Source organism: Gopherus flavomarginatus, chromosome 1 (genome assembly GCF_025201925.1).
Source record: "Gopherus flavomarginatus isolate rGopFla2 chromosome 1, rGopFla2.mat.asm, whole genome shotgun sequence".
Taxonomy (NCBI): Eukaryota; Metazoa; Chordata; order Testudines; family Testudinidae; genus Gopherus; species Gopherus flavomarginatus.
In genome coordinates, this window is record NC_066617.1 from 211,209,886 (window position 1) to 211,233,754 (window position 23,869).

The following is a 23,869-nucleotide window of genomic DNA, read 5'->3' on the forward strand; positions in this document are numbered from 1 at the left end:
TATTTCTTGACATTTTTCACTTAGTATTTCAGACCAGAGGATTGCGACTATTTCTATCAACTCCACTGGTGACTGGATTGCTTTTGGATGTTCAGGTTTGTAGTTCAAGGGGTACCTTTCTAAGGCAATATGTTGCAGTTCTGCAGGTGTGAGTTCTTTGTCCTGCCTGACCCCCACATTTTTAAGTTTTATTTGTTATTTATAGGCCCATGATTTTGTCCTTATAAAATCTCTCTGATATAGTTGAAATAATATTTCACAGATGAGAAAACTGAAGTATGTAGATTAAGTGGTTTGCCCGAAGTCATGAAGTCTGTGGTAAATCTTGGAATAGAACCTAAATCTCTTGATTCCCAGTCCAGTTCCTGACTGATAAGACCATCCTCCTTCTGAAGGGAGTACACTGTGGCACGAGCCTGAACATAGATTATAGTTTACCTTCGTTCTGGGTTACCTTTTTTCCTGCATGCATCTCTCTTCACCAATATAAATGTCTTCCTTTGCTATAAGTTATGGCTGGATGGATGCACCAGCTAATCTCCTCGAACTCTGAGCTGCAAGACTAGTCCATAACCAACCGCCATGCAAGCTGAACCCTTCCTCTCTCTAAACAGATGTATCTCTTTTAGAACCCTTCTCGAGCCCATGGGATTGAGTGAAAGCTATTTGATATTCCATGCAGTAACCCCTTGGCCAGACCAATAGGAACATTAGATTGGCTGCTTTTGGTAGACATTAGATCTCCTGTGTTTCATTAATGTTGAGATATAGTTTGGATTCATTTAAAAAAGGCAAGATTAAAAGAAAATTTCACATAAAAGACCAATTTCAAGCTTGTGTGTATTTTATTTTTATTTTATTTTTTTCTCTTTCTAGTGATTTTTTTTAATGGTTTTCCTCCATCTTTTTTTGGCTGCTCATCAAGACACATATGTCTTTTGCCAATGACAGCAGCAGTAGTATTGGCTTAGCATAGCAATAAGAATGCTAAGTCAAGTAACAACTGCTGATGTTTGCACAAAGTCTGTCGCCTTGACCTTGAAATAATCAGACCCCTTGCATTCTGTTATGGTGGATGTATACATAACACAGGTTATCTGTATGCACATGATTTTTTTATAAATGGGAAGGATGTTGTATGCAAGTATTGTATGTAGCCTGTATATGTCACTGAATCGGAATTACATATGTATCCTTTCCTCCATTATGTTTACAGGTCTGGGTCAGCTGCTGGTGTGGGAATGGCAAAGTGAGTCTTATGTGCTGAAGCAGCAGGGCCATTTCAACAGTATGGTCTCATTGGCATATTCTCCAGATGGGCAATACTTAGTTACTGGAGGGGATGATGGGAAAGTAAGTCAGTCAGTTATTTAAAACTCTTGGCTCGCTAAAGTGTAGTGAGCGGTACAAGTCTGAATACACTATAGAGTACTGTTACTGTAACTGACAAATCATGTTTTCATCATTTTAAAAATCTTGCTTTTGGCTGCAATGCCTGTAAGTGTGTTTTGGAAGCTAGGAAGCAATTTACTTTCCCACTGCCTCTACATTCTGGTTTGTTATTGTAGAGATGTTCTTGTGGGCTCTGCTGTTTGCATTACTTATAGTTTCTAGCAGTTAAGAATTTGATTTGAAACAGTTGCAGATACAATGTAGCATAAAGAAAAAGGCTGGCCAAATTGTGGACTTGACAGTAATGTCCCTAATGCCTATCCACATTAACACGCAAGCATAGATGGTGGATTAATGGTGTACCAGTATAGATGACTCTCAGTTATCCAAAATTCTGAAACACCCACCAAGCCATTCTAACAGTCGGGGTTTACCAGTCTCAGAATAAATCAAAAATAAGTTTTATAAAAAGAGGTGATTCCTAAACAAAATTTTCTCAAACGTACCATTGCAGATAGTTGCTGTTTAAAAGAAAAATGGAAGTGTCTCTTAGTTGAGATTTGTATTGAAGCTGTAGATTAGAGAGAGCGCCAGGCTTTGGATTTTGAAGTGGGCCATTCGTCTTTTCTAATTATGGTCTGGAGACTTGACAATTTATATATTGAAATAGATACATTTTCTCTCACTCTGAAATTTGAAAGAAAAATAGCCCCACTGCTGCCAATCAAATTTAGAGCTGACTGGAAATGGGAATTCATGTTCTATGGGAAATTGCGAAACTTGAAAAATGAGAAAATTAATTCTGAAACATAACGAAAAATCAAATTTCCCACAGAATGGGAGTTGTGAAATTTTGTTTAGAAAAAGTCAAAATGACAATATGATTTGATCTTTTCAAGAAGTTTCTTATGCTGCCTGCAGCCTGGGCTTCCCTGGCCTAGGAGCCCCAGCTCCAGGGTAACTCTCACCCTGTTGGAGAACAGGGAAGCCATGGAGCTGTGAACAATTTTGCAACAGAATTGAAATTTTCCTGCAAAATTGAAATCTGGAAAAAATAGTTTTTGTGTAAAGTGAATTCTGTGTCCAAAAATCATTCCAATGGAAAGTTCTCAACCAGCTTGCATGTGTTTCACTGAGATTTTACAAATAAAAGGCCTGATCCTGCATTCCACACTCCAAAACTGAACTCCCACTGGCTGAATTAGGAGTGCTGTCTGAGTGAGTAAGGCACGCAGAATTGTGCTTTCAATTATAAGAAATAAGCTGTGCTGGAGTGTTGGGATTTGAGTTTATGATACAAGAGTTCTTAGAGGGCTTTTCTTACTTCTTTTGCAGGTGAAAGTTTGGAACACCAGTAGCAGCTTCTGCTTTGTCACTTTTACAGAGCATACCAGCAGCATCTCTGCTGTAACTTTTACCTCCACCGGTTATGTCATTCTTAGTGCTTCCCTGGATGGAACAGTCCGAGCCTTTGATCTTCACAGGTAAATCCTCTTTAAGCCTCAGTGCATCACCCAGTTTTTGTCTGAAGTTTTATCAGGATCTTGTGTTTTCATTCCTAGTCTCTAAATACAATATACTGCCAACCACAGTCCCCAGCAGTCAAAACCTTCTCACTCTTCAAATCTTAGTGCTGTTTTATAGGTTTAAAGTGAGTTTATCAGATTTTGGCTAATAACTGAAAACAGGTATTGTGAAGCAGTAGGGTAGGAAGTCTGAATTGACTAGCCCGCTTGCCTGGTTGTTGATGGAGAGAAGAAATATTGAATTGTTTTAGATCCTCATTCTGCATCTGGAATGGATCATTTCTGGTGTTTTTTAAAGCTTGATTCGTCTGTATTTTTTTGCATTGTCAAGCATCTTTGGATACAAAGAAAACAATTATTTCCATAGGTTATGTCAACACTACACAATTATGGGCTGTTGTTCCTCTATCCTTGTGCCTCAAAGCTGCCTTCTGTGCATAAGAGACTCTGTCCGAGACTGGATCTAGGTGCAGTGATTTGGTCACCACAATTGTTACCTAGAGGCTGACAGTTCAGTTAGAGAAGCCGTGACTCTGGCTTCAAAAGTCAGTTAACTGATAAAGGCATGAGTCTAAAGGAGCATCTCCACTAGCTCACTCAGTAAAGGAAACTAATAAAACATATGGGCATAGCTGTTGCCGATCGTTCAGCAGAGGATGTGTATAGGGGCACATGCGAGCTACTCCATCATTCACATAATAGACATAAGTATATTTAAAAGAAGAATAAGTATCTTCAAAGATGAACATTAATATTTTTTGGAGATCAAAAAATAGCATCTTCACAAATTGTCCAGCTTCTGCTGGACAGGAGTCCCTGAGTCAGTCTTGAACTCATTCATATTGAGCAAGTCATACGTAATTCCACTGGCTGAGCAAAAATGTCTTTTTTTGGATGTCTATTTTAATTTCTGTATGTAGTAGCTTTGCAAAGTGTACTCCATATTTAAATTCTTACACTTCTTTGTTTAAAATATTATTTTTAAATATATATAAAATATTAAAATGTGAAATACTTTAATATTTGTAACATATGCTTAATACTTTTTAATTGTTTAGACATATACAAATATATACATTTTTAAATCATGTTTACATATTGTTTATAACAGATATCGCAATTTCCGCACCTTCACTTCTCCACGACCAGCCCAGTTCTCTTGCTTAGCAGTGGACTCCAGTGGTGAGATTATTTCAGCTGGTTCCCAAGACTCGTTTGACATATTTGTCTGGTCAATGCAGAGTGGCAGACTGTTAGATGTAAGGATTGTTCTAGAACGTTCACTATTAAAATAAAAAACACTGGTTATGTTAAGTGTCTTTTAGGTTAGTTAACCCTGTCTGAGGGTTATGTGTTGTGGAGGAGATGGTGGGCATGGAGAGGAGCGGGTTTCTCAACTGCTAGTGATGTGTTCAGTCTAACCCTTGCAGAGGGTTAGACTGAACACATCACTAGCAGTTGAGAAACCCGCTCCTCTCCATGCCCACCATCTCCTCCACAACACATAACCCTCAGACAGGGTTAACTAACCTAAAAGACACTATTAAAATAAAAAACACTGGTTATGTTAAGTGTCTTTTAGGTTAGTTAACCCTGTCTGAGGGTTATGTGTTGTGGAGGAGATGGTGGGCATGGAGAGGAGCGGGTTTCTCAACTGCTAGTGATGTGTTCAGTCTAACCCTTGCAGAGGGTTAGACTGAACACATCACTAGCAGTTGAGAAACCCGCTCCTCTCCATGCCCACCATCACCTCTTGGGACAGGAACTGAGCCTGTGTTGTCCACTTCATTATGACCTAGAAGTTGTAGGAAGAATCTCAAGACTAGAATACAGCCTGAGGACGTTCTTGCTACAGTGCGGAGCTGGACCATACTCTGCTCATGGCAGACTGGGAGCAATAGAATTGAAGAGTTTATGGTTTTAATGAAGAAGTTTGGGGTTAAATTTCCCACTATGGCTTAAAAATTCTGGATTCTTCTCAGAGGCTTGTTACTTAAGGAAAGACATGACTGTGAAGTGGCATGTTCACCACCTCCATGGCTTCCACTTGCATACTGGACAGGGGTATGGCCACGCCTTAGACATCCGCACTAATGTGAAAGCAAACTAGGTGAAAAACCCCAGTTGACTGACCATGGAGTAGCTTACTGAGCGCAGGCAGTCAGTAAGGATAGCAGATGAATAGCAGGGAGAAATGTGTGGAAGTCCTGTATTCCAGTATTGCCTTTTTTCAAATACCTGTTTCTGCAGTTGGGGGTTTGAAAAAAGAAAATTACATGAATTTTCTTTCCTTATTGGAATGTACGTAAATGTGAAACCACAGATGTGCTTGTAGAGTATTTTTTTATATTTTTATTGCTTACTGTTTAATCAGAATTGCAACAGGGACTTTGATTCAGAAAACAGCAAATTGTGAAATGGTTTCCGCAGTAGGCCAGCCTTAATCTCTGGAGAAATGATCTACTTATCAATTCCTCTGGCTAGTTAGTTATACATTTTAAAAAAATCCATTATATTCCTGAATTCTAAGTTGATCATCTTTCACCAAAGTTACTTAGTTTCTATTTCCTGTTCTTTTAAGATCGAAAGGAAGTCTTTTCCCATCTCTGTACACAGGAATGTATCTGCATAACATCTCTTGTATTGAAAAAATAATATGCTCCTAAACATATGTAGTAAGTGTGTCCATAGCCTGTGTACATAATCACGGTTTTTGCCACATGATTATATGCTGAACTCAGTTTCACTTAATTATTCCATATTATATTTTTCTTACTCCATTAGGTCTTATCAGGCCATGAAGGTCCCATCAGTAGTCTGTGTTTTAACCCAATGAAGAGTATCTTAGCTAGTGCCTCTTGGGATAAAACGGTCAGACTCTGGGATATGTTTGATAGCTGGAGAACCAAGGAGACACTAACACTGAACTCAGATGGTAAATTTCATTTCATTCTATCTAATGTGTCACATAGAGGCAGTTATGTGTGGTCTGTGTTATTCCATCAAAAATATATTGAGAATATCTGTAGTTGGTGAGGTCAGTCGGTCAACATTTATTCCTGGGGAAATTCTGTGCCACTGCACGCATGCAGAATTTGTGTCCCGTGCAGATTTCTTTGCTTCCCTGCAGAAAAATGACTTTCTGATGGGGAAGCAAAGGGAAGATGCAAGATCAGCCACGCACTCCTCCCCAGCAGCCAGTGCGTTGTTTTGGGCACCTGGAGCAGCCAGCAGAGAGGTAAATCACTGCAGGGGGTGGGGGCTGGAGACACCTCGGTGAGTGCCAGGTCAGTCCACCCCCCATCCATCCAATCCCCCTGCATCCGGATGCCTCCAGGCCCAGACCCTGCCGAACTGATCCTCGTCCCCTGCACCCAGAGCACCCTGCTGAGCCCTGGCACCCGGCTGATGGCTTCTACCCTAAGCTAGGCTCAGCTCCTAGTCCTGCCTAGGGTGGAGGAGAGGCACAGTTCCCTTGCACAGAGCGGCTGGGTCAGACACCCCAAGAAACCTCCGGTTCTGCACACCCTGCCCCCCGCTTCATGCCCCCATTGCTCCTCAGCTGTGTGGGGAGGGGTCACTATGGGGAGCTACTCCCACGTCCAGCCAACCCACGTGCATCTGTACCCCCATAGCCAGACCCCTCTGCCAAGCCTGACCTCTGCATCCAGACCGCCCCCAGTCGAGCCCCACCACCCTGCACCCAGACTTCCCCATGCACTCGAACCCCCATGCTGACAAGCCCCAGTCAGCTGTACTGAAAGTCCCTTTTCCCTAGCAACTGGACACCCCTGCTGAGGCCCAGCTAATTTCACCTGGAACTTCCTGCAGAGTCCTATTGTCCCTGTACCCAGAACCCCCCAAGGAGTCCCTATGCATCTGGATCCCCCACACCCAGATTTCCCCCTACACCAAGCCCGTCCACACTTGGATCCTGCTGGATTGAGCCTGCCTGCCCATGCCTGGTGCGGAGTTGCTCGCCCTGGTGAGTTGCTTCACCTGCTACTCCTGAGGAAATTCTGCACCAAAAAATTAAAAATTCAGCTCACAACGTTTTAAAATTTATTTGTCAATAAATAAATGTGAAGATTCCAGTGTGGCCGTGGGGAGCACAGGCCACTGGCTACGCAAAGGTGGACGATTACCCTGCAGCCCAACCCCTCCCCCACCAGATGCAGATCTCTGGGGCAGGCCTGGCCCTTGCTCTCTGTCAGGGTCAGGTGCAGCCTCACCGTGGAGTCTGTGTCCTGGGAGGGGAGAGACTGCAAGGTGATCTCCCACCTTTGTGCAGCCAGTGGCCTGCGCTCCCCACTGCCACGCTGGAGCCTCCACATTTATTTATTGACAAATAAAATTTTCAGCATTTTAAAATATTGTGAGCAGATTTTTAAAAAAAAAAGTGTTGGTGCAGAATTCCCTCAGGAGTAAGCATTTTATTTGCCAGTGTCAGCCTGTAGTTTTCATTGCTGCTGTTTCATATTATTTGGAAACAGTCAATAGCTCAAAAAACCTTTGATGCTAGCTACCTGGGTTTTTAGTCAGCTTAGCATTGTGTTTTGTTGTAAAAATGTGAATGTGCACTCTCTTATTTTAAATCTTGCTTAGTAGAGTCCAGAAAAAATGTGTTAAGTTGGAAGTACATTTTTATTCATCAACCAAATTCTCTGCAGTTCTTGTTGTTGCTTTCCGCCCTGATGGCAATGAACTTGCAGTTGCTGCCCTGGATGGACAGATAACTTTCTGGAATCATGAAAATGCAGTGCAGACTGGATCAATTGAAGGAAGACACGACCTTCAGATGGGAAGAAAAGAGCTGGACAAAATAACAGCCAAACAATCAGCTAAGGCAAAGTATGTAAAATATTATATAATAATAATATATGGAGATGTGCCTATCTCATAGAACTGGAAGGGACCTTGAAAGGTCACTGAGTCCAGTCCCCTGCCCTCACTAGTAGGACCAAGTACTGTCCCTGACAGTCTTCCTCCCCCCCCCCCCCCCCCCCCATCTCCCTAAATGGCCTCCTTAAGGATTGAACTCACAACTCTGGGTTTAGCAGGCCAGTGCTCCCCCCTATAGCAATGACAAGAAATTGACACTGCTTAATACGTTTGCTTCTTACCTTTATGTGAGGGGTTCAGAGTTTCACTGACATCTGAATATCTTGATTCTGTGATTCAGTTTTAATAACTTGAATATCTTCTGACTCAGTGTGCTGTCCATTCATTCTAGACCTTTTTTTTTCCTGGTACCTTCATCATAGGTCAGAGTCACTCATACATTAAATCCTGAGCATGTGTTCTTTCTCCTAAACTTGATTCATTTATATCATATTAAATCTTTCTTGTCATGCTGTGCATCATTTAGAAGTGACAGTAAAAGGCATACACAGTTATAGTTTTGTGACTAGCTGGTATGTAGGTGATTCATTTCAGAAGATGTAATCTGAGATATCCTGGCGGTTTATTATTCGGGCAGTGTACATTTTTTTCAATGCATTAATAACAATCAACTTTAAAACAAAATCTCACAGACAATGAGCACGCCTATTATTTGAATGCCTGTGATAAGAACTCTTTCCTCTCATCCCTTCACCCCCAAAAAATGAGGCAATAACTCTTTGAAAAATATATAACTTTCAGTTGTGAACACCAGTCAGCTGCTGTCTTTGAAATAGAGCTCATCATTTAATAGTAATTTTTTTTCTGGCTCTTGTGAATCATTTTAATTGCTGATAAGACAGGTATGAAGACCTTGAGGAAGAAAGTAAATCTTTTGTAGTGAATATTTGTCTCATACATGGCTTACTGCTCACTTATGTTGATGCACATCCATTCCGTAAGCCTAATTGCAGGAGTATATGGTACTGATGGGGTGTTAGAGGCTGGTTTGTCTTCCCTCTAAGGGACGTTCAAGCCCAGAGGGATTGCAGAATTGCATGACTGAGAGGAAAGAAAAGTGTGGTTGATGGAAAAGCCCGGAAGAATTGTTTTGCTGTCGACGTGACATGGCTGTATTGCAAGTGGAGTAGTACAAACGTTAAATAATCCTCACAACATCCTGTGAGGTAGGGAAGTACACCAACAAATCTGTTGAAATCTGCATTGTGATAATTCACAATAAAGAATTTGAGAAGTATTCAGTCATGGCAAAACAATTCTTTACATTAAACATATTAAATTAATGACTGTGGAAGATTAAACTAGGAAAGGTTTTCTTTTATACAATAGCAATTTTGGTTCATTGTCTTTCCATTGTATTGATGTTGGATGTTTGCTCAAAGCTCAGAAGTAGGGGTGAAATTATGCATTGTATATTTTTTCAGATCTTTCACTACTCTTTGTTATTCAGCTGATGGCCAGTCTATTCTGGCAGGAGGATTATCAAAGTTCGTCTGTATTTATCATGTGAAGGAACAGATTCTTATGAAGAAATTTGAGATCTCATGTAATCTTTCCTTAGATGCCATGGAGGTAAGTGACTATCTCAGTTGGTTTTGTTTATTTTTTTTAAGACTATGTTTGTTTTGGGTATAGTGTCTGATAAATGAAGTTTGCATTAGGAATATTTTATTACTTAAGTGGGAGTTCTTTTTGTTTGTACTGGGTAGGAGACAGTCACAGGTGAAAACACCAAAAGAGAGAATAAAATTGCATAACTACTGGACTAGAAGAAACCCAAAAGCAGCCAAAGTGCTTGGTCTTGAAAGTGCACTTTTCTTGAAAATGAATGACAGTAAAGTCAATTTGCAATTACATTGCATTTCAAGAGTGTGAGATTTTAAAATTAATGACAATCTTGTACTGAATAATTTTCTTTGTGAACAACATATTTGTGCCAAAGAATGGATGGGGGAGGAGGGCACAAAAGTTAGAATTATGAACGTAATCTGACAGTATTGTCAAATGCAAACGTTTTTAGTTAATTTAAAAGTAACTACAGTATTGCAATATCTTCCATCACTCTTCCCTTCTTGCTAGGAGCTCTTAGATCTCCACTTGTCATTCTCCTTATCTTGAATTGTCATGGCCACTCTCTGAGGAGGGCTGACCTGGGCTTTCTTTGAAACTCATTAATGAACACTCCTAAATCAAGCAGAGGTTGTTGTAAGGTAAACTGAGGGGCACTCCCTCCCTCACCAATGGCTGAGCATTGACTCCACAGTACTGCAAGCTTCAGTTTCTTCCAGGAGTTGGAGAAGACTCTTGGATGAAAGTACAAAGCAATAACCATTAGGTGACTGGGCTAGCCCATTAAATGTTTGTGAATTACTCAGTTAATCCTGTTCAGAACTCTCTCTATATATCAGAGGTCTCCAAACTTTTTACATCGCGCTTCCCCTCCTTACCTATGTTCCTCCTCTCGCCCGAGCCAAGGCCTACCTGTGTCCCCTGAACATTCCTCTGCGCCCTCCCTAGGGGGGAACGCCTCACAGTTTGGGGACCTCTGCTATACATGTATTCTTGAGATACAGGGAAACGTGTTATGTTGGAGAGGAGAAGTATTGTAGCAAATGGAATATGAATATTTTTCAGGAATACTTGGATCGTAGGAAAATGACTGAATTTGGCAGCATGGCGCTGATTGATGATGGGGCTGGGGATGAGGATGGTGTTGCCATTGCTCTTCCAGGTGTAAAGAGAGGTAAGTTCAGTTCTTAATCCCAATGTTAGTAACACTGCTTTTTGCCCTTGGCTCCATGGGATAAAAAAAACAACTCTGGGTCAGTGTGGGATGGACAAGGGATGCTATTAGACATGTCCACCACGCTGCCAAAATTGTTAAAGCTAGTTTGAAAACATTGTGCAGATGTAATAATCGGTGACCTGTTGTTGAATACTTTCTCACAGAGGTAATAGGAAACACATGCACTGTGACCTAATGAGTGGAGTATCAGGCTGGCACGCAGACTGGAGTTCAGTGCCTGGCTCTGCCAGTGACCTGCTTTAAGACTTCGGGCAAGTCATTTTCTTCCCTGTTTCTCCTACGCTTTCCGTCTTATGACTGGAAGCTCTTCGAGGCAGCGACTGTCTCTGTGTGTGGAGCGTCTAGCACAACGGGGCCCCGTTTTCAGTTGAGGCCTCTGGAGGCTAATGTAATAGAAGATGACTGATTACATTTGAGTGTGTGATGAACATTGTGTCCAAAGTAGTACATGGCACGTTGGTATTGCTCGTGTTTGAGATCAGAATAACAGGATGATAAGGAAAATAGCAAAGTAACCAATGAGCCGAAAGGAAATATGATACCTCAGGATTTTTTTAAGTGATCTGTTGGTATCTGTTACCTTACCAATATCTATCATGCTTGCCATACCAGCAGTTCTGAACCTGTCACACAATGGTTCAGCATTCCTTTGTCAGATGTGTTTCTGCTGATTCGGCAACAGTAACTCCAGGGTAAGAGTTCGTATCCACAGTGTGAATATTTAGTTGGATGTGTTGAAGACTTGCTTCTCATTTCTTATTTCAGGTGACATGAGCGCTCGGCACTTTAAACCAGAGATAAGAGTGACATGCCTCCGTTTCTCTCCTACTGGTGGGTGTTAACAGTAAATGTAGTTTATCAGTCATGTTGAGTCTCCTGCCCCCCACTGCCTCCCTCACTGAACTGATAGGTGTGAGTCTCTAATTTCTGAGTTATTAGTTCAGATTCACCCCAGGTTTAGGGTGATATAAAGACATTGTCATGTCTCTGGTGGCTCTCCAGAGGCTATGTGAAATGAGTTGGTGGCCTCATCCAGTCACAGAAAACACTTGCAGAAACCACTGTTGCTAATATTGTCACTTATTGGCATTCTCTGCAGAGGCGCTGATTTCTTGTCCATAGCGGTGATCCCTCCAGAACATGTTACAGTGTTGTGTATTGGGCATATTGTTGCCTGCGTTGTTCCTATGTCCTGGATAACCAGAAGATTTAAGTTCATAGTGCTGTCAAGCTGGCACCTTTCACAGACAGTGTTTGATCAATAAAACCATCTATAGTATTGAGAGACCACCTCTTCCCAAATCACTTTAAGCAAGCATGGGAAACAGTCTTCATTGTTCATCACTGCTCCCCAGAAAAAAACAAGTTTGTTGTGTTTAAATATCAACTGCCACTTCTCTTTTAGGACGAAGCTGGGCAGCAACCACCACAGAAGGCCTTCTCATCTACTCACTAGACTCCGGACTAATCTTTGATCCATTTGAATTGGACATTGACATCACACCTAGCAGTGTGCACAAAGTGCTGAATCAGAAGGAGTACACCATGGCCATCGTCATGGCCTTCCGACTGAATGAGAAGAAATTAATTCAAGAGGTCATAGAGACTGTACCGTGTAATGAAGGTAAGCAGGGCTTCCCTAAAGTTTAATTAAGCTAATTTGAGATCCAGATGTGTAACCCCACTTTGAGCTGAAGTCTGAGGGCAGAGTGTAGCCCTAAAACTTCCTTTTATTACCAAACATTTTATATTACAGCAAACCTACTGCATGTTTATGGAATGTTGTGTTAATTCAGGACACTAGTCCTTTCTACCTCAGTACTGATATGTCTAAAGAGGAAGGGGGAGAGAGTCTTGCAGCTGAAAGTAAGACTGAAAGTCAAGAAATCTAATTTCTGTTTCCTCTCTGCCACTCTTCTTTTTGACTTTGCACAAGTCACTTAACCTCCTCTCTGTTCCTCAGGTTTATATCTGTAAAATGGGGATAATGTTCACCTCACAGGGCTCTTATGTCTGGCTTAATTCCTGAATCACAGAGTCCTTTCAGATGTTTGAATAGAAATGGCTCTAGAAGTCATTGTTCTTATTGTATATAATAAAAAAGGCATATTTTACTATTCTACATTACAGTGCATACATGCTGCTAAATTAATCACTTATTTGGGGACATAATTTTCCTGAACCAAAGAACTTCACAAACATAGGAACAGGAGACTGAGCGTGTTCAAATAAAGATGTCATAAAGCAAATAAATCTTATGCGCTGATATTTTTATGTGGCAAGGAAGGAAGAATATAGAGTGCAGAAGTCAGTGGTCGGAAGATGCAGGTTTTTTGTGTTGGTGTAGGATAGTGGATGCTTGGCACACCAGGAAAGTGATACTGTTCCGGGTGTGGGGAGCAGCATAGAAAAAGTCATAAAGGCAAGAAGGGGAGGAAGCGACAAGAGTGAGCAGGGTGTGGGGTTGGGATGGGTAGTGATCAGAAATGAAGGCAGGAGGCAAAGCCTTAGGACTGAGGATGAGGAGTCGGGATTTCAGACAGAAAGATACATGGGATAGGAAAGGAATTCAGGAAGCAGGTACACCTCTACTCCGATATAACGCAGTCCTCGGGAGACAAAAAACCTCACTGCGTTATAAGTGAGACCATGTTATATCAAACTTGTTTCGGCCCTTCTTGGTTCCTTGTTCCCTGACTGCCCCCTCCAGAGACCCCCATCCCTAATCACCCCCAGGACCACACCCCCTACTCAACCCCCCTGTCCCCTGACTGCTCTGACCCCTATCCATCCCCCCTTCCCCCTGACAGGCACTCTCCGGCAGCAGCAGGAAGCGGAGCGACGCGGCCCCAGCCCACTCCGCTTTCCTTGCTCTGGCCCCAGGTGTATCGCTGTGGGGCGGCTGGGGAAAGGTCCTGCTCTCACCTGCCCAGCGGGAAGTGGAGCGCCACAGCTGGGAGCTGGCGGAGTGGAGCTGGCTGCGGCCGCGTTGCTCCACTCCCCACCGCCTCTGAGTGCGGAGGACGGCCTTTCCCCAACCTCCCCACACTCACCGTTGGCAGAAAGCGGAGCAGCTCAGCCCCAGCCAGCTCCACTCCGCCAGTTCCCAGCTGTGGCGCTCCACTTCCTACTGGGCAGGTAAGTGCAGGACCTTTCCCCAGCTGCCCCCCAGCGACCTGGCTGGGGCCGGGGCAAGGAAAGCCTAGTGGGCTAGGGCCGTGTCGCTCTGCTTGCCGCTGCAGGTGAGCGCGGAGAGGTTGGGGAAAGGACGCTTCCTGTACTCACCTGCAGTGGGAAGCGGAGCACTGCGGCTGGGAGCTGGCGGAGTGGAGCAGGCTGTGGCCTGGCTGCTCCGCTTCCGCCGCTGCTGGTGAGTGCGGGGGGATCCCTTACCCCAAGCCCCCTCCCCCAAGCAACACGGCTGGGGCGAGGGAAACAGAGCGGGCTGCTCCCAGCCCCTTGCTAATCCCTCGGGCCACTCTGGGACTGTGGGGTCCCCAAAAGTGCCCTCCCACTGCTCCTGCCCCCCAGACCCTGGAGGGAGGGGGGGCCTGATTGCCCCTGGGACCCTCTGCCCCTTATCGAACACCCCGGCCTGGCCCGGCACCCTTAACACGCTGCTCAGGGCAGCATGTCAGAGCTTTACCGCCTTGTATTGAACCCGCCTTATATTGGGTCGCGTTATATCGGGGTAGAGGTGTAGTAGGGGAGGAATGTGGTGGTGCTAGAAGAGGAAGGCTATTTGAGCTGTATTATGTTGGGTTGAGGGGAGAGTCAGGAAGGCTGGAGAGAATCCAATGTAGGTTGGGGAGAGCCATGCCATGAACCCAGGTTTTAGCAGTAGGGCAATGGTGGCCAACCTGAGCCTGAGAAGGAGCCAGAATTTACCAATGTATGTTGCCAAAGACCCAAAGAAATACGTCAACAGCCCCGCTCCCAGCGCCTCCCGCCCACCGGCAGCCCCACCAAGCTGCACCTCCCACTCCCTTCCCGTAGCTCCTGACCAGCTGTTTCGTGGTATGCAGGAGGCTCTGGAGGGGAGAAGGGGAGGAGCGAGGGTATGGCAAGCTCAGGAGAGGGGGTGGGAAGGGGTGGAGTGGGGGCAAGGCTTGTGGTAGACCCAGGTGTTGAGCAGTGAGCCCCCCCTCCCCCCGCACATTAGAAAGTTGGTGCCTGTAGCTCCAGCCCTGGAGTCGGTGCCTATCTAAGGAGCTGCATATTAACTTCTGAGGAGCTGCTTTTGGCTCCAGAACCACAAGTTGGTCACCCCTGCAATAGGGACTGAGAGGAATGGGAGGATTTTAGAATCGTTATACTTAAGCCATGGAACTCATTGCAGTGACGTATCAGAGAGTTCAAGGGCTTGTGGGGATTCAAAAAGGGGATTATCCATTTACAAGGATGATGAGAAAATTCAGAGTTACATTGGATTGGACCTTTATTTGGAAGGGTTATAAATAAGGCTACGATTTTGGCATGGGTCTTTTTATTAAAGCCATGGGCAGGACGCCGGAAATAAACAATGAATCACGGAAATGGACACACAGTAATCCAGTAACAAAGCCTGAGCCTTGCTGCCCGGGCCTGAAGCCGAAGAACTCTGGCATCTCTTAAAATCATGGAAGCCAAGACCTCCATAGGTCTAAGAAGCATAGCCTTAGTTGTAAATTCTCATGCTTCAGGGCATTGTCATCTACTAACAAACAGAGGTTAGGAAGAAACTTCTTTTGTGGGCAGGTTATTTTAATGCCTTCCTCTGAAGCATCCTATACTGGCCAGTGTTGGGAACAGAAACACTGAATGAGATGGAGCACTGGTCTGATCTGCTGTGGCAGTTCCTATAAAGTGAGAAGCAGCAAGATTTTGCCAGAGCCTGGATGTGCAGAGAGAGGGAAAGGGTGGAGTGAAGGATGATGGCGAAAAGGTGAAGGTAGTGGAAGTTTTAATAGAAAATAAACATTATGGCAGACCCTGTTTTAGGGACAGATAGGAAGATTTTGGTTTTAAGTGCTGTGGAGGTTGGAAAATTCAGAGAGGAGTAACTTATATTCTGAAGGGCTGGCAAGTGATGTTCACAATACTGGCAGGTTACCTCCTGTCAGGTGATGCGGAATAATAGAACTGGGATAGTCTCTGAAAGGGCATCTCCTCAATTTTCCTTCCCTTTCCTCCCACCCCATTGTTCCAGTTGAAAGCTTGATGGGTTGGGTTTTTTTTGTTTTTTAAACAGTTGAAGTTGTCTGCTCATCGCTCCCAGAGCTGTATGTGGAGAAGGTGCTCGAGTTTATAGCTTCTGCCTTTGAGACATCTCATCACTTGGAATTCTATCTTACTTGGGCTCAGCGGTTACTGATGCTACATGGACAGAAGTTAAAAACAAGGTGAGTGGACTTGAAAATCAAAACACAGAAAACTGGACATTTTAAGCTAAAGTTTAAAATATTTGTGAGACAGTTAAGAGGCTTCCAGCAACTATCTTTCAGATTCTGTATCGAAACATACAGCCAAATACTTCATTATTATGACTTCCATTGACCAGTATAGGTTGAAATGTGAGTATTTGGGAGACATAACATGATTCCTGCAGTAAAGTTGCAGAAGAGGCTCTCCTAGATTGTAGGTAGAACTTCATTTGAACTTCTAGCTTTAGGTAATAAATGCATAAAGCTATAAAGAGCTGTAAGAAGACTTGTAGGAACACTGTTCTTAAACAATTATTTACATTTGATGCAATTGACATCCAGTTGGGCAGTGCTTCATACCTAAGCATGCTGACATTGTAGACTTTGCTTATGTTTTTTTTAGTCTGTCAATCACAGTTAACGCCTATGATTAACTGAAAACAAAATTAACACATTAATTGCATACCTCTGGGTGAGGAGGGAGGCATCGGGGGGCGGGGAAGGCCTGAAGCCCTGAGCTGAACTGAAACCCTGCATCCCGAGAGGGGCTGAAGCCCAAAGCCCCTAGCCCAGTGGTTCTCAAACTTTTGTACTGGTGACCCCTTTCACATGGCAAGTCTCTGAGTGTGACCCCCCACCCTTATAAATTAAAAACACTTTTTTATATATTTAACACCATTAGAAATGCTGGAGGCAAAGCGGGGTTTGGGGTGTAGACTGACAGCTCACGACCCCCGCCCCCATGTAATAACCTCAGAACCCTGAGGCAGGGGTCGGCAACCTTTCAGAAGTGGTGTGCCGAGTCTTCATTTTTCACTCTAATTAAGGTTCCGCGTGCCAGTAATACATGTTAACATTCTTAGAAGGTCTCTTTCTATAAGTCTATAATATATAACTAAACTATTGTTGTATGTAAAGTAAATAAGGTTTTTAAAATTTTTAGGAAGCTTCATTTAAAATTAATTTAAATTGCGGAGCCCCCTGGACCGGTGGCCAGGACCTGGGCAGTGTGAGTGCGGCTGAAAACCAGCTCAGTTACCGCCTTCAGCACGCGTGCCATAGGTTGTCTACCCCTGCCCTGAGGGGTCCCAACCCCTTGCCATAGCCTATATTTGAAAATATAGAAAACCTACAAAAATATTTAAATAAATGGTGGTCTATTGTTGTTTAATTGTGCAATTAAATCTGCAACTAATGGAGTTAATATTTTTTAATCTTGCGCTTAATAGAGATTAATATTTTTAATCACTTGACAGCCCTAGTTTTTTGGAAGCAGTGTAATAAATTTCTGTATTCTGCATTCCTGCCTAGTTCCTTTCAGGCAATTAGACAAGATTTGAGTGTTACATTCAGCCCAACTTTCTTTTAGAGTGTTTGGGCAATTGGAATGAGGCTACTGAGCAAATTAAAAATCTGACAGCTCTTCCTAACTACTGTTTGGGAGTCACCATAGACCTGAGGAAGAAACAATTTTGTATTCCTTTCCTTGCTGCTGTGGGGTGAAGAATGAGTAGTTATTCACGCATCGTGCCATCATTTAATGAATCCAAAATGGCAATGATTCTTTCTTTTGTTTTGTTACAAAGTAGCAGTGAATAGTTTGTAAAATCCAAATTCCTGCCTTGCTTTTCTGGAATTTATACCTTGAGTCAGCGTCATCATCATGATAGCAAAGAGAATTAACTTGGAAAAGTTGTCATTTGACCTCAAAATGGAATGGTTTCTGGGGCTGACTTTTACATTGGTGTTGGGGAGGGAGAAGCATTTGACTAGTTCAGCCGAAGCAACACGAGTGATAAATTGCACACACATGTTGTACAGGTCTCTCGGAACTTACGTGCATTTAACATGCGCGATTTCAACTTTACGCGTACGGCCAGAGTCGGGGGGCATGGCCTCAGGCGGGGGGGGGGCGTGGCTTCAAGATTTAAAGGTCCTGGGGTACTAGCTGTGGCTGGGAGTTCCAGGGCCTTTAAATCACGCAGCGGGCTCCCAGCTGCAGAGGTGGCTGGTAGCCCCTGTGGCGAACTACAGGGCCTGAGGCTCCAGCCACCGTGGAGCTCCGGGCCCTTTAAGTGCCAGTCCCAGCCCAGCTGCCAAAGCTGCGGGCAGGATTTAAAGGGCTCTGCCGGGCTCCCCATTGCGGCGGGAAACCAGGCAGAGCCCTTTAAATCCTGCCCGCAGCTCCGGGCGGGGGAGGGGGGCATTTAAAGGGCTCCAGCGGGCTCCCCGCCGCGGCAGGAAGCCCAGCGGAGCCCTTTAAATCTCGCCTGCAGCTCCAGCAGCGGGGTGGGGGCCAGCATTTAAAGGGCAGCAGGGAGCCCGGTAGAGCCCTTTAAATCCCCCCCCCCCCCGGCCCGGCCGCTGGAGCTGTGGGCAGGGTTTAAAGTGCTTGGGGATATAATTTTGACTAGATGCGGTTTTCGCTTTATGCGATAACCACGGAACGGAACCCCCGCCTAAGATAAGACTTGCCTGTACTGAGCTAAAATTGTACACCGGTTTATTGGTGGACACAGCACAAAGTTACAAGTTTACTTGCTTTTATTCAGTGATATTTTAGATTTAGAACGTAGATATGTAAAAATGAGCTAACAATATATAACAGGCTTTTTTTAATTTTGAAGAATAATGTTGAAAAGGGATTCTAGAAATCCATGTGTAAATACAGGCTACACAGTTAATTGCTTGCTTTCTCCTTTAAAGGTCAGGGAAGCTGCTGCCCATGATTCAGTTCCTTCAGAAGAGCATCCAACGTCACTTTGAAGATGTTTCTAAACTGTACGTATTGCTGTCCTTTAAATCTTTTTAAAACTTAAACCATAGTCTTGTACAAAAGCTTAAGGCTATTGAATGTTAGGAGGGAAAATTTGTGTGATGTACTTAGATGAAGCAGAACCTACCATTTAATATTTTTTTCTTCTGGTGACTTGTTTTTACAGCTGTGAATGGAATCGCTATAATATTAAATATGCTTTGGCCATTTCCCAACAACGGGGCATGAAACGTCCCGCAGAAACATCAGTGAGTGAAGAGGAGTTGGAGGATTCTAACAGCGATTATCTTATGGAAGAGGCAAGCACACTTTCATAGGACAACTGATTTTTCCCTTAATTTTCCTATTTCTTTTTGTTTTTTGGGGACCTACAGAAGCAATCACTTGCGCCAGTGGTATTCCCTGAGATTAAGTGGCCCTCATACTGGCTTATTTTGTATATGTTGTGATATAGGCTTGGAGTAATCTGCAAAGATACAGAAGCTGGTTTGATTTAGGATAGCTAAAGTGTAGTCCATACAGTCCCTAAAACATGGCTTACGGCCTCCCTCTTCCCGTAACTGAGGGAGCGAGGACGAACCTGATCAGCTAGATTTGTATCTGAACTCAGACAAGAGGATACTTGTGTTCATCTGTCAATAAAGATAAAAGCACAAGTAAAATTGTTTGGTGCGTTTATTTTTGATAAAATGTATATACATATACAGGCATTTTAGGCATTGCAAGTCACTCTCTGAAGTCTGTGCTGTCACAATATTTCTGTGCCCTGGATTAAACTCTTTTTTAGTCATTTGTGTGTGTCATTTTTCATTAAATATTTGGAGGGTGGTTGCATATTGACCTCAACTCATTTTGAAATGTTATCCTAGTTGCATTTAATAAAATAATAATTTTATAAATTCTAAAATTATCCAAATTTTAAGCTGAATATTCCCCCCCCAAAAGGAAAAATATTTGAGATAAATGTCATACCATAGTGTGAACAAATATCTGAGCAACGATTGTGCAGTACAGCGTCTGCAAGGAATTTAATTGGTTAATGGTCAAGGGTATTGCAGTAAAGATTTATGTCCAGAAATTTCCAGCCTGTTGAATGCAACTTATACCACTATGTAATCAGAAGAACAGTAAATATCTGAATGTTTGTTTCCCTTTTCTTTTTTTCGTTTTAACATGACAGCTCTTCTGGTTTTTTTAACAATACAACCAGGGTTCATTAGGATGTCAGTGCAGGTTTGGGTCTCTCGGTTGCTTTAAATGTAAGTCAGAATGAGCACCAGTTAATTACTGTTTTGAGATTCTGGATATGGAAAAAACATGCACGTCTCCTATGCAATATATTAAAAGATCTCTATTGGTGAAGAATATCTCACAGATTATGGATGAGGATCAATCACAAGTGATCTTCTATTGAATTGAGTTTTGGTGAGTTTGCTTTCCTCTCTCTCTCTCTTTCTCTCAGCACTTGGCAAAAAGGTTACTGAAAACTGTTACAGAGAAAATGTGCATAAAAATGTTTAGATATAGAAAAAATCAGTTTGCATGACTCAGCTGTATAAAATAAATATTATTGTATACTCTGGTGATCGAAGTAAATAAATATACCAGTGTAAAACTGTTTTTCCATGCTTATTCTTGCGAATGACTGCTTCCTTCCACTATTATCCAGGACACACATAATTTCTATTCACTTCACTGGCCATGGTGGGTAGTATTTTACATTCTTCCTACCTGATTGCTTATCATTATTTATCATCAAAAAATCTTTTACCGTTGCTGTTTTTTTGTAGTCTTCATGTCTTGCCTGCGTTGCAAGATGTCAAAAAAAGATAAAAGGTATTAAAAGAGTGAAAAAGCTGGGGACACACATCAGTGATGGCACGCTGAATTGTTTCTCCTTTTTTTAAAAAAACTCTTATTTTCTCAAGTGCAAACACTGGTTTTACTGGCCTCTCCCCTGGTGTTAGGGTGACCAGACAGCAAATGTGAAAAATCGAGACAGAAGGTGGGGGGTAATAGGAACCTATATAAGAAACAGACCCAAAAATTGGGACTGTCCCTATAAAATCGGGACATCTGGTCACCCTACCTGGTGTTGAGAAAAGGCTGCTTAGAAGGGAGAAATCAAATAAACGAGGAAAGAGTAAATGTTAAGAGAGCTAAAAGGATTATAGGTGGATAGGGATTGTTAAAATCATGAAATCTTACATGATTGAGAATAAAGTTCTACATCGGGGTGGCCAACCTGTGGGGCTGGAGCCACATGCAGCTCTTCAGAAGTTAATATGTGGCTTCTTGTATAGGTGCTGACTCCAGGGCTGGAGCTACAGGCGCCAGCTTTCGAATGTGCTGGGGGGTGCTCATTACTCAACCCCTGGCTCTGCCACAGGCCCTACCCCCACTCCACCCCTTCCTGCCCCCTCCCCTGAACCTACTGTGCCCTTGCTCTGCCCCCTCCCCTGATCCTCCTGCATGCCACAAAACAGCTGATCAGAAGGTGTGGGGAGGGAGAGGGAGGCGCTGGTCAGCAGGGCTGCTGGTGGGTGGAAGCCACTGGGAGCAGAGATGGGTGGAATTGGATGGGGGGCTGCTGATGTATTACTGTGGCTCTTTGGCAATGTGCATAGGTAAATTCTGGCTCTTTCTCAGGCTCAAGTTGGTCACTCCTGTTCTACATGGTAGCAGTATCAGCATATGTTTACATAGGCTGACATTACCCCATAATTGCTGCCCCATTGCTTACAGTTTCTTGTGTGTGTCTTGTCTCTAGATGGTGCGCTCTTCAAGACAGGAACTGTCTTACTATGGTTTGCACAGCACCTACTAGAAATGGATCTTAGCACTGGAAGGCCACCTCAGTTATCTCAATAGTATCTAATAAATGTGTGTATGTAATATAAGCCACAATTGTATATAATATTAGCCACATTGTTACTAAGCTAGCCTTGATCTTGCACCTAAATTTGTGTGCCTGCAGTTCTTGGAAGCTAGTTTTGAAAGTCTGGCCCATAAAGATAATACAAAGGATTACATCTGGAGGAAGAGCTATGCTTTTGTATTACCCACCTCAGAAACATTTACATTTATAAATGCAGTATTTTTGTGCAACTATACAGTGCAGACAGCACAATGAAACCAGATTTCTCTGTGGAAGTGCCAGGAGAACTTTCATCAGGCGTAAAGCCAGCTCCTGCACCAGCCACTCCCTGCATAGAAGGTGGTGTAGCCATCTACTCCCTTATTCCTCAGTTGAGCTAAGACAGAGCTATCAAAATAAACTTTTGTCTCACACAAGTTGTCCAGTAACATTTTGTGACGTGCTCATATAACATGGTGATGAGTGATACTGAAACCTGAACAGAATGAGTCTGGTAAGCCCAATATTAGGCCTAATATTTCTTCTGGTTTAGCCCAGTTTATGTAATTTTGAATGTGGGCAGTCAACTATAAAGCAGTGGCTCTCAAACTAGGGCCGCCGCTTGTTCAGGGAAAGCCCTAGCAGGCCAGGCCGGTTTGTTTACCTGCTGTGTCCACAGGTTTGGCCGATCACGGCTCCCACTGGCTGCGGTTCGCTACTCCAGGCCAATGGGGGCTGTGGGAAGCAGCGCAGGCGGGGGATGCAGGCTGCCACTTCCCGCAGCCCCCATTGACCTGGAGCGGTAAACCACGGCCAATGGGAGCCACAATCCGCCGAACCTGCAGATGTAGCAGGTAAACAAACCAGCCCAGCCCAGCCCACTTGACTACATTTTGCAGGGTCAGACCTTATCTACACACACTTGCACCAATTTAAAGGTGTGTTTTTAAGCCCATTTAATTAGATCCATGCACATTTCTTTGTAGATGTTCTTCTTTAATTTTGAGTGTATATTTTATCTTAATCCTGTAAAAAACAGATTTAAGCTAAACCCATTTATGCTTAAACTGAAATAAAACGTTTAAACTAATTTACGTGTCTAAAATAGCTTTAAACTGGTGCAAGTTTGTTTTTTCTTCCCATTTTCCTCTCCTGATCTGGTATTTAAAGTGCTTTGAAACTCCTGATGAGAAGTGTTATGGAAAAGTAGTATTTTTAAGCCAGTAGGTTGGACTTCAAGGAGCAGGAATTGAGAAAAAGAGCTGCAGAGGTTTTGGCAGCATCTCAGTGGAGTTTCCTCTCTTTGCATAAGAAACAAAATATTTTTAAGGGACTTTCCCAAAAATGTACAGACATTCTCGTGGTTTCAGAGGTGAAAAAGAATGTTTCATACAAGAGGTCCTGAGCCTCTGCATGAGGGGCTGAGAGGAGGAGGCTGTTGAACATATTTGGCCCAACATCTCTGGTCTGTGTGATCTTTGCCTCTTGCTGCACATCATGTACCACATTTACCCTACCACCCAGCTTGCAATACCTGGGTTTATTTTACCTGTAATAATGAACTAACAATTTTACCAAACCCTGAGTGTACAAAAATTGTGAGATTTAAAAAAGAAGCTATCTTAGGGGTTTTATTTGTCTTCTAATCTTTGAACAATGTGGGAACATTCAGCTAATGTTTTCAAGCTTTTCTCTGCAACCAAGAGGGCAAGAAACCTGTTTTAAAAAACCAAACAAAAAGCTGAGGTTCTGTAAGTACACGATTTCAGGAGCCGGAGCTTCAAGGAAAACAGCAACTATGAAACCTGGCAACACCAACTTGAGCTTAATAGTAAAACCCATGAAACTGCCTTGGTTGTGGGCACTTTTTAGGGACTAGTGGTTAGCACCAAGTTTCAGTGTGAATAATTATTAAAACTCATTAAATTAATAACAGCATTTTTTGCAAAGGCAGGTCTGCACAGTGAATGGTCTCTGGGGTCTGATCCTGCAAACTCAGTGCCTGTGGCACGTGCTGCTCCCCGCCCGGGGTGAGCTGGCAGTACTGGAGTTGGTAGGAAGGCTGCCGGCTGGGACACCAAGCGCGGGGCCGGCTGAGGAGAGGACGGTGGCGGGCGAGGGAGGAGGGGCTGTGGGGGGCCCCGGCTGGCCCAGGGCGCTGCGCGGCGCCCACCACGGAGCAGGCAAAGGCCGAAGCCCGGCAGCTGG

General features: G+C 43.5%; 1 protein-coding gene across 1 annotated transcript in view; it reads left to right on the top strand.

Moving 5' to 3' along the window:
* Window positions 1–19,594, top strand: part of PWP2 (PWP2 small subunit processome component) — a 33,325-nt gene extending 13,731 nt beyond the window's left edge. The window contains exons 9-21 of the mRNA XM_050936513.1: window positions 25–95; window positions 1,217–1,353; window positions 2,728–2,876; window positions 4,030–4,177; window positions 5,703–5,853; window positions 7,589–7,769; window positions 9,245–9,392; window positions 10,455–10,563; window positions 11,392–11,457; window positions 12,032–12,250; window positions 15,857–16,007; window positions 18,735–18,809; window positions 18,971–19,594. Coding sequence (XP_050792470.1) covers window positions 25–95; window positions 1,217–1,353; window positions 2,728–2,876; window positions 4,030–4,177; window positions 5,703–5,853; window positions 7,589–7,769; window positions 9,245–9,392; window positions 10,455–10,563; window positions 11,392–11,457; window positions 12,032–12,250; window positions 15,857–16,007; window positions 18,735–18,809; window positions 18,971–19,121 — 1,756 coding nt within the window. The 3' untranslated portion in view covers window positions 19,122–19,594. The remainder of the gene's footprint in view (window positions 1–24; window positions 96–1,216; window positions 1,354–2,727; window positions 2,877–4,029; window positions 4,178–5,702; window positions 5,854–7,588; window positions 7,770–9,244; window positions 9,393–10,454; window positions 10,564–11,391; window positions 11,458–12,031; window positions 12,251–15,856; window positions 16,008–18,734; window positions 18,810–18,970) is intronic.
* Window positions 19,595–23,869: the final 4,275 nt, after the last annotated feature.